At 46.4% G+C, this 10850-nt stretch overlaps 2 protein-coding genes across 3 annotated transcripts; one reads left to right on the forward strand and one right to left on the reverse strand.

The window, feature by feature from the left end:
- The first annotated feature begins 1815 nt into the window (after positions 1 to 1815).
- LOC101764430 (soluble inorganic pyrophosphatase 4) lies at positions 1816 to 5448 on the forward strand. 2 transcript variants are annotated; one of them, XM_004960444.4, is made up of 8 exons: positions 1816 to 2048; positions 3521 to 3659; positions 3737 to 3765; positions 3985 to 4050; positions 4140 to 4247; positions 4427 to 4613; positions 4906 to 4987; positions 5090 to 5448. In XM_004960444.4, the coding sequence occupies exons 2-8, from the start codon at positions 3530 to 3532 to the stop codon at positions 5130 to 5132; spliced, it is 645 nt and encodes a 214-aa protein (XP_004960501.1). In that variant the 5' UTR covers positions 1816 to 2048; positions 3521 to 3529; the 3' UTR covers positions 5133 to 5448. The 2 variants fall into 2 exon arrangements, with proteins under 2 accessions (XP_004960501.1, XP_004960502.1); XM_004960445.4 differs by having other exon boundaries at positions 1817 to 2038.
- A 1612-nt stretch (positions 5449 to 7060) lies between these two features.
- LOC101765107 (probable histone H2A.5) lies at positions 7061 to 7845 on the reverse strand. Its single transcript, XM_012844346.2, has one exon. It carries the CDS (start codon positions 7753 to 7755, stop codon positions 7291 to 7293), a length of 465 nt encoding a protein of 154 aa, XP_012699800.1. The 5' UTR covers positions 7756 to 7845; the 3' UTR covers positions 7061 to 7290.
- Positions 7846 to 10850: the final 3005 nt, after the last annotated feature.

The following is a 10850-nucleotide window of genomic DNA, read 5'->3' on the forward strand; positions in this document are numbered from 1 at the left end:
GCTTTGCGGTTTGTTTAATCTTGTGTCAAATTTTGGACTGGGAAAGGTCCATACCACGCGACATGATCGAGAATGGCTGAATGGATTGGGGGTGCTCGTGCAGCGTGCGTTCCTGCTATTCTCTAGGGGTAGTAGGGCGTGGTGGTGTGTTTGGATGCAGGCCTGCTGCCTCTCTGCCTGGCAAATTGTTTTTTTAATCTCGCCTCTGCCTGGCATTGACCGGCAACCCAAGAGGAAGATTCGGTTGGATATTACTGGTATATGCTATAGCGCGAACTACTGATGATGGTAGTGCTCCTATCCTAGCTAGTTTATTAGACTTTAGAGAAGAATCTTATACTACTACTACTACTACTGTACTAGGTTACTTGCTGACAGCTCCGAACACGAAACAAGCAAGGGGAAAAAAAAGTGGAAGTCGTAGCTGCTCGAGCTTGGAGGAGTAGTAGCCTGCACCCCCGAAGAAATTAATCTTACTGAATCAATAAAAAAGTAGCATATCTATATATATTATAATAATAAAGGTAAGCTGGGTTGTCCCACGTCCAAGAAGGTGGGGGTGATAGTGTGCGTAGCGTAGGCCAGAGGTCAGAGTCCGTGGGGACGCGTACGTGCCAACCACGGAGGATCCCATTGATCCGTTCCGTTCCACCACCCACTAGCTCATGCCTGTATTACTAGTTCTCGTACTGACACGCTGGCTTGGTCAATCGATTGGAAGCAAACACCTTTTGTTTAATTTCCTTGTTGGACAGATTTAATTTGACAACGCGGTCACAAGGCGGTCATTTGATGCAGCGCTAGTTAATTTTGCCTCCGGACGCTGGCGACGTAGAACAGAGACCAGACCGCTTCCTCGCTCCATGACTGGCTCCCATCAGCTTCCTGCCGTGTGGAAGGGTCGGACCGGAGGACAACGACGGAGCCGACCGACCGCGTTCCCCACTTGGCTGCCCTGCCCTGCCGGTGATCCGTCAGGTAGCGCCTCCACCGGGCGGCGCCTGCCTGCAGCGCCACCCGCCGCTGAAGAAGGCCACCGACGTGCGACCGACACCCTGACCCTGATCAGCCGAGGCTGATGAGTGAGCTCCCCTCCCGCGGCAAACGCGCGCGCACGCGAGAGGCGACGGGGACGCTGGTTTGGCACGCCAACCACGCCACGCCATTCCATCCATCCTCATCGCTGCGTCTTTATTTTTTCATTTCCTTTTCTTTTCTTTTTTTCCCCGACTATATATAGTAAAAATAATCAAATGGTTGGGGTTGAGCTGGTGGTGTTTTTTTTTTGAGATATTGAGCTGGTGGTGTTGCGGCATCTGGTGCGGTGCGGTGCAGCCGACGACGCGTCGCTTCCACGCCAGCCAAGCACACCGTATCGGATTCCATCCCATCCCATTTCCTCCTGCGCGGAGGCAGCAGCGCCGGCACGTCCCCACCGACACGCGCCCGCCCTCCGATAGCCCTCCTCGACGGCCGCGATCGACCGGGAACCCACCACCGGCCGCTGGGCCCCTCCCCCTCCGGACCCGAGTCCGAGTGGGTGCGCCACGTGGAAGGGGATCGAGAAATGTGCGCATTTCCGCCGGCACCGATGCCCTCCGCTACAAATCTCAGCAGAACCCCGCAGCTTTCTGGAACATCAGACAGGTCCTAGCCGGTAGGCACAGCCAGGGGCACGGAGGGAATTACGCGAAACTGTGGGGCTTCTTCCTCGCGGAGCAACTATACGAGTAAAATAAAATAAAATAAAATAAGCAAACAGACGAGCAAGCAGCCAACGGGGCGTGGCTTTAAGCGCGCAAAAGTGCAGGACCGAAGAAGCGGGAAGTACATCTCTCCCTCTCTCTCTGTCGGTCTCGTCCGCCTCCGCTCTGCACCGGCCGCCTCCGCTCCTCCTCCCTCCTCCTCTTTAAAAGCACGGCAGAGCTGCTGCCCGCTCCCATCCCCGTCCCGTGGCGTGCCTTCTAGGGTTTCCTTCCTCCGCCTCCACGAGCCCGTCGCCGCTCCAGCCCGCCAGATTTGGATCTGCGACCCCAAGGTGAGTACCGGTACGTCCTCTTCCTCCCCCTCCCCCCTTTGCGCCTCGAACAGCAGCCTGTTCCTGCTCTTAGCTCTAGTAGATCCCCATTTCATTCCGCGTCTGTTCAGATTCCTACGGCTCGGATCCCTCAGTTCATACGCAGCCCCGCCTCCATCACCGATTAGGCGATTACTTCGCCCTGCGCCCGCCGTTGCTTGCGATTTACTTAATACGCGTATCCTCTTTTTTGTTGCTGCTGTTGTTTAACCCCTGTCGAGTTGGCTAGACAGATTCTTGCATCAACTGCGCGTGTAGCGTTCTAGTTCCTCGATTTTGTCATGGCCATTTGGGCCAAATTGCTGGTGAATTTGGAGGGGTGTGAAAATTTAGCTCCGGCTGATACGAGATTGTCCTTGCATGAAGGGGAGAAAACAAATTGCACATGCCTGCAAAACTCATTCAGATCGCGTGTGCATCATTGGTTACTACTAATTAGTACTCTCCCTGTCCTAACTCCATGTCAGCAATATACCGCGACTGCAATTCAAAGCCTATTAATAGCCTCCACCGATTTTCCTCTGTACATAGGCTTTGGTGCCACAATGTCCACACCACGCGGAGCAAGCTCTGTTATATTAGTATACACAAGATTCTGGCACCATATGCACAATCACGAGCTATCCTGCTAGTTTTAGGGTGCCTGCAACTACCAGGTTGTTTCTTATATACAGCTATCACAGTGCGCACGGCTCCTGTAGCTAGCCATCTCCAATCTGGACATCTTGTCCACTGACCATTTATTCCCTGCATATATAGATACACTACAGCAGCCGGTGCAATTGTGGATGCAATGGTGCTAGTTCGCAAGCCAAATTTCCAGCATTTGCATGTCATGAGTAGTGCTCTTGTTGCATTCCTGGTATCACACCTGTTGTAGGTTCTCTTGGTATTTGGCTGTGCTTTTCGATCTGTTAGCAGTTCGTTTGCCCATTTCATTTGTGATGGGCACACAGTTTGCATGGATGCATGCATGGGAGTTACGTGCCAAAAGTGCCTCACATCACATATTCACTCGTGATATTACACGTTCTGCTTTTTCAGCACGACACCAAAAAAGGTTAAACATGATGAATCATCTGTTTGTATCTTTTACTGTAATTAAACTAGACGGGATGGTGACGTCCATCTGCTTCTTTCCTCAAAAAGATTTCTTTATTGCATTTGATTTTATCTTTCCTGACTCTTTTAGGCTGTGAATTCTTGCTTTTAGATGACTTAGTGCTGTTTTTTGGTTAAAATGTTTATGATAATGAAACACACAATGTGGGCAATGCTTCCTGTAGTAGTCAGTGTTGAACCATGTCTTATTGTTCTTCAGCGTGGACCATGTTACCTTGTGCAGTCAATGTCAGGCTATGTCTTCAGTGTACATTGTTCCTTCTGCAGGAAGACCAATTCAAATCAGTTTACCTGGATTTCTTTCCCTGTTATCCTTGCCAGGTTGTTTTGATGGCTCCCGCTGTTGAAGTCATCAAGGAGGCAGGATCATTCCAAAAGGTTCCTGCCCTGAATGAAAGGATATTGTCATCCATGTCCAGGAGAGCTGTTGCTGCGCATCCTTGGCATGATCTGGAGATTGGTATTCTACTCATCTTGACAAGCTGTCAATTTTCTACTATTTGCTATCAGAAACTTATGTTTCTTGACTTCATGCAGGTCCTGGTGCACCGACCATATTCAACTGCGTAAGGCCATCCTATGATGAGATTTACGCATGTTTTTTGTGATATGTTCATTTTGATAGCGCAATAGTTTGTCTTTTCTTGGGAAAAAGAACAGAAAAAAAAACTCCCTGGCATTTAGACCGAGTTTGCTTCTGAACTTCATGCATCATCTGTCTCTTTCTGGTGCATCCTCAAATGTTTTAGAAAAACTCGTTGACGTGGGTCCTATTTCTTTTCCAGGTCATTGAGATACCCAGGGGCAGCAAGGTGAAGTACGAACTTGACAAGAAAACTGGACTGATAAAGGTAAAGTAATGTGGTTTGCCGCACGCATTATTGTGAACCTCTATTTCTTCTCAGTTTTAATATATCCTGTTTCTCATTTGAATGTGCAGGTGGACCGTGTGCTGTATTCATCAGTTGTGTACCCTCACAACTATGGATTCATTCCTCGCACACTTTGTGAAGACAGTGATCCTCTGGATGTGCTGGTTATAATGCAGGTATGTCTTAATTTTTTGTTCTATGAATGGCAAGTGTTGTTCCGAGCAATTATAAGCACCAGTTGAACTAATTATATCAGTCTCCTAGAGCCCTCTTGCATTTACAGATCTTGTCATTTCTCATTAATGTGTATGTTCAGAGAAGATGTTTATCGAAAGACATTTTTGTTTGTGTGCAGGAGCCGGTTATTCCAGGCTGTTTCCTACGTGCCAAGGCCATCGGCCTTATGCCTATGATTGATCAGGGAGAGGCAGATGACAAGATCATTGCTGTGTGCGCCGATGATCCTGAATACAAGCATTACAATGACATCAAGGAGCTCCCACCTCACCGATTGGCTGAAATCAGGCGCTTCTTTGAGGACTGTATCCTTTTCTTATTCATTCGTTCGGTATTTTGTTCCGCTAGCTAAGATTCTACTTATTTAAAAATTAATGTTTTCATCATGCTTGCGAAATTCTCCTAAATTCTCCTAACTTATGTGCAACATGCTACTTTGCAAAATAATACTGACTTGACTGAACATTATGGCCTCTAGTGATTAACTGTTGAACCCTTGTCATGTGTTAACTGTCTTATCCCAATTCTCAAGACCATGCAAATCTTAGAATAGTGCTTCCTCTTAGATCGAATGCTTTCTTTAACTGGGACCTACAGACAAGAAGAATGAGAACAAGGAGGTTGCCGTGAATGACTTTCTGCCTGCAAGCGCTGCTTATGAAGCCATTCAACACTCTATGTAAGTTGAATCTCTTTAACTCTTGAAAAAATTGTGGCCGTGCTTGTAACGGCGGTTCTATTCTTCTCAAGCTGACGCCTGGCAATGTGATCGTTGACACAGGGATCTGTATGCGACCTACATCGTTGAGGGCCTGAGGAGGTAGGCTGCTGCTGCTTGGTGCACCGGTGGCTTGCTTGAAGGATGTCTTTCACCGGTGGGAGCTGGAGGATGTTGACGAAAAACTAAGATACTGCTACCTTATGAAACACAAATATTGTTATTTTGTTGATGACCTGTATACCGCTAGTAATGGACCCTCAATCAAATCCCCTGGGGAATCAGTAGTAGTTGAAGCTGGTAACACAAGAGTGGCAAAGTATTCTTTCCTGGCCTCAGTGCCTATATACGTTGTACTTCATTGGTATCGTGATATTCATTCCTGTTGTGATATAATTCATTGGCTGAGATTGAATCTTCTCTGTTCTGTGATCGGAAATATGATTGCAATGTGCCCTTTATGTTGCAAATGCCTGAACGTTGTTCCTTCTTTTTGAACAACAAGGCCTGAACAATGTTAGATCTAAGCAAAGTTTAAACAGTCTTGGAAATCAGTGGAGTAGAGAACAGGGGTGTTTCGGACCGGACTTGACCATGGAAGTTATGGAGGCATTTTCATACACAACCGGAGTGTTCGGTCCGAATGTTTATATACTAATTTCCAGGGAATAAAGTTAAGTCCCTATGCCTCTCATATCGAATGTTTGGATACTAATTAGACCATTTACCAGCAATGTATAGGTGCACCCCTGGTTCTAAGGTGGGATCCAGCAATGATTTGATGTCACATGTTGTATTAACTCCAATGTATAGAACCAGGTTGAATCTATGAATATGGGACCCGCAGCCCTCCATCTCTCTCTTCTCTCTCCCATTTTCCCTATATTATATTGCACGGGATCTGGTTCTATGTATGGAACCTGGTTCCATATAGAATCAGCTTCACAGTGTATAGGACCTGGTTCCATAAAAGAGAGAAAAACATAGGACCAGCTAAGAACCACACATTGAAGAGGCCCTTAGGATATCGAATGCTTAGATACTAATTAGGAGTAGACTAAGGGGGTGTAGTTTAGTCCTTGTGGAACAGGGACTCTAATGTTTCCACATGGACTCTAATGTTTAGATACTAATTAGGAGTAGACTGAGTCATATCAAATGTTTAGATACTAATTAGGAGTAAACTATAGGAGTAGACTAAGGGGGTGTAGTTTAGTCCCTGTGGAACAGGGATTAGAGTTTAATCTCTGTCACATCAGATATTTAGATACTAATTAAGAGGGTCAAATATAGGTTAATTATAAAATTAATTGCATAAATGAAGGTTAATTCGCGAGACGGATCTATTAAGCCTGATTTGACCATGTGATGTTACGGTAAATATGTGTTAATTATGGATTAATTAGGCTTAATAAATTCATCTCGTGAATTAGCCACGACTTATGCAATTAATTTTTATAATTAGTTCACGTTTAGTCCTTCTAATTAGTATTCAAACATCCAATGTGACTCAAGCTAAAAATTAGTCCATAGATCCAAACAACCCTAACAATGCACTTTACCAAAGAGATTGAAACCGAGGGGGTGTCTAGTTGGTTGGGCTAGGAGCTAACAGACTTGCATATTGCAGCATGTTCATGTTTACAGTGTGACGAGCAAAGCCAATCTTTCCTTTCCAGATTACCTTAGAATTTGACTTGTTCGTTCGATCTGCAGCACCGGACCTGCATCTCTCCTGTAAGCCTGGGATGCAACTTTCATCACCTGCGAATTGGTTACTTATAACACAGGATTTCACAGCAACAATTGGAAAGTGGAGACGCAGCAAACTGAATTTATCTGTCCATCTGCTAACATGTTCAAGCTTTGTCAGAATCAACCTGAATCATCCGAACTCTGAAATTCATGTCATTTTGCAATATGCACATTCCCCACAACCCAAATCAAAAATCAATCTAAGAAGCAGACAAGTATCAACACCGTGTCGAACTAATTCTCGAATCAGAGGGTCACAAGCCCAGAAATCCAGATCCAGAAATCATAAAGGATTGCAAATTCCTTCCTCTTCTTCTCGTTAAATATGGATAACATAGAAATCCCTGCACCAACCACTACAGCTAGAACTAGCCCTAAACTTTCGATCCGCAGATCGATGGACACGATACATAGATTGAGATGCACCATTACATACACACAAAAGCAACAGACACAGGGAAACAATTGTCTCAGATCAGACGAGATCGGAGCGCGCTGGCACGCGCAGCCTACTTCTTGGGGGACTTGGTGGCGGCCTTCTTGGGCGACTTGGCCGCCTTCTCGGCCTTCTCAGCCCTCTCGGCGGCCTTCTTGGGGAGGAGCACCGGGTTGATGTTGGGGAGGACGCCTCCGTGCGCGATGGTCACGCCCGCCAGCAGCCTTCCGAGCTCCTCGTCGTTGCGGATGGCGAGGAGAACGTGCCGCGGGATGATGCGGTTCTTCTTGTTGTCGCGCGCCGCGTTGCCGGCGAGCTCGAGAACCTCGGCGGCGAGATACTCGAGGACGGCGGCGAGGTAGACGGGGGCGCCACTGCCCACGCGCTGCGCATACCGGCCCTTCTTGAGGTAGCGCCCGATGCGGCCGACGGGGAACTGAAGCCCGGCCTTGACGGAGCGCGAGACCGGCTTCTTCTTCGGGCCGCCGAGCTTGCGGCCGACCGCCGCCTTCTTCACCTTCGCGGCCCCGCCGTCCATCTCCGAGGGGTTTGGGGGTGGGGTGGATTTGGAGGGAATTCGGTTTTGGGTTTGGGAGGAAGCGAGGGAGATGGGATTCGACTTTTGGGGTGGTTTCGCTGTTTCGAAGGCTGCGCTGCTTTTATAGCTGCGAGCGGGGTCAGTGGGGAAGAGGGGCAGGGGGGGGGAGCGATCCGCGTGATGTGGGGTGAGCGCCGTTGGATCTAGAGGAAGGGGACGGCGGGGATTCGTCTTGGGGGCGCGATCCGTGGGAGGAGGCAGCGGGCCAATCAGGAGCGAGGGAGCGGACAGCTGGAGGACTGCTGAGGTGTGTGAGTCGGTGTCTGGCGTGAGGCCTGTGCGAGTTGTATGGTGCGGTGACGCCACGGGACCACTCTCCCAACTGATTGTTCGGTGGCTGACACGTGGGCCCGAACTGCTCTCTCTGTCACAGGAGAAATGCAATTTTGGTTATGTATCTAGAATATTTGTCTAGGTGCATAATCAAATTGAATTTTTCTTAGGAGTCAAGAGAGGTAAGCAAAGGAACTCTTTCTAACGTTATCATAGCTAGAGTCAGATCTAAAATGCGGTGAGATCTTCGTATGCAGTAAAGCGCTTTGATCTTTCTTAATCCTCCTCCCAAGCTCCAAGCTAGATACCGAGTAGGAAAAGTTGCTTACAAAGTTCAGGTCATGTTTATTAAAAAATCAAGCAAGATATATCCATGTCTTCACTGGTGATTTATGGTTTTTCACTCAATTCATGGATGGTAATAGAGGCGCAAATCATGATAGTGAGATAATCCCTTATTCATAGTGAGATACAAATGGTTTGGCTCTCATAGTAAGAAATCATCACATTCGAACTACTTCATATTCATCAACACACGGTCGAATACAAATCCCAAAATTCAATACAAATAATCCTAAATCCTATATTCATCGCACGCAATATACCTAAAAGTGGTGGACCTAGCCCAAAAGTATTTGTTATGTATGCACTGAGTGATGGTAGTGGAGATGAACAAATCTTCCTTAGTGTTTCGGAGATGAACAAAATAATAGTCTAGTTGCACTCATGCAAGAGGTAACCACTACATCAAAATATGACCATAGCATTGCATAGGAAAACGCCCATACCTGTCGTGTTGAAGAGGAAGTAAATCTGACCTCTGCCAACCAAATGCCTACCTCCGCCCCCAGGATGCATCAAAATTGGAACGACATCTTAAGAATCAAAATATGGGAGAAGGAAGTCGCGCTACTAATAAAAAAAATTCTTACAGGTGAGTAAAAATAAATTTCCAGCTTGTGGATCCAATTAAAAAATGAAAGAATGCACCTACCACATTCACAGCACAACCCACCTTGTCAGCATCTCCGTCACCACCTCATTGACCCGCACCACCTCGATGCACCTGAATGTGGCCATAGGACTCGACTCCGCACAACCTCCACCCTATATGATGCCATCTTCTTGGCACCAGAGGTGACTAACTCATATCCGTGAAGCAAGGCGCCTAGTATACGTGAAGGAACTTACCTACCAATCTTTGTTCCCCATGGAGCCCACGTACCGCCGTCGCTTAGATAACATCCCTTACCGCTCGGACGAGAGCTCGTACACTGCCCTATGGAGCTCCCTTGCGCGTCGTGCATGGAGTTATCTACTCCCCCCATCCTCCTTGAGCTCAGCGACGCCACCACACCTCCTCCGCTGCTATTGGTAGCCACCTCCGCAAAGATTTGGGCTCCTTGCGCTACTTCTTGCCACATCTTTCCCCAACACATGTGCATCATCCTCCATCACATCTTCTCCACCCATGCATCATCAACCTTCCTTGCATGAGGCGGAGGGGATTTTGGATGGAGTGTGAAGGATGGTGGAGGCGGCGGCGTTGGATGGGAATGAGGGAGAGAGAAGACACGGGGGAGAGGTAGAGTGAGGGCGACGCATTCGGAAACCCTAACACACTGTTGCCTTATAAGTTAACTGAGACACTTGGGCCGAGGTAGATCGGATTGGGCTGTGACTACCCATGTGGTACTGGGCCACATTTTTGAGGCATATATGATCTCATGTCGGAATTGAGATTTTTTTATAGATGGATGCTTATCAGACAACCTTTAAAAATAGTCCGATTATTGGAGGCAGTTTATAGACATTGTCCCTTGATTTCTAAATGGCGGTTGGCTTTGTTGCCTGCCTATATAGTGACAAAATGGATGTAGCAAAAAATGGTTTTTTGGCTAAATGTGGTGGCCAATGAAGGTGAGGGTCCATCCTTTCCTTCTATGCAAATGCAATGATATCTCAAGGAAGGTGAGATGTCTTAATTAAGTGTAACTTGTTTTCCATTCACATTCTTGCCTAACAGTATATCTCATGTGGGCACAAATTTGGTTTGGGAAGTGACGAAAAATCATGTAAAGGAGAGAGGAATCTAAGCTATATAAAATAACTGACCATCTTTTTTTACAATTTCCACAATTACCCACCATTGCAGTTTGGTAACCAAGAGGGGTATCAAAGAAAAGTTGCCTACCCTAGGCAACAATCATAGACATCGAATTTCGATTCCAAATGGTTGGATGGTGCTGAATGGCAGGCAGCAACCAAACAGACCAAATGCCTAATTAAGATATCGGACCAGGGCAACCATATAAACAGCTTTTGAAGGGTTTGATTTTGGTTTGAAGCTTCCAAGTTCCAACCCAGCCTACTCGTATACAACTAGAAAACACTGGCATGGAGTTGTAGTGTCATCTTTGAGCTATGCAGCTAGGGAACAACCTAGATGTAGTTATTAAATATTTAACATGCCAATATTACTATCTCATTGATATACCTGAATATATAAAGTTAGTTAGTAGTTGTGATGAAATGATAAGTAAGATCATTAAAAAAAGAATATCACAAAATAGTTTGTACGAGCATTGCAGGAGTAATAAATGTCACTTTTAAAGTTTATATATTAGTTTACTTCTCATTTTTCGAAGTGGATGATGATAATATGTACGTTGCATTAGTAGTATCAGAAAACAAAACTAATGTAAAAACATTTAACTTTCATTCAGATTAAACACATGCAAGAACGAAATGACAACCAACCA

Source organism: Setaria italica, chromosome III (genome assembly GCF_000263155.2).
Source record: "Setaria italica strain Yugu1 chromosome III, Setaria_italica_v2.0, whole genome shotgun sequence".
Classification (NCBI taxonomy): Eukaryota; Viridiplantae; Streptophyta; class Magnoliopsida; order Poales; family Poaceae; genus Setaria; species Setaria italica.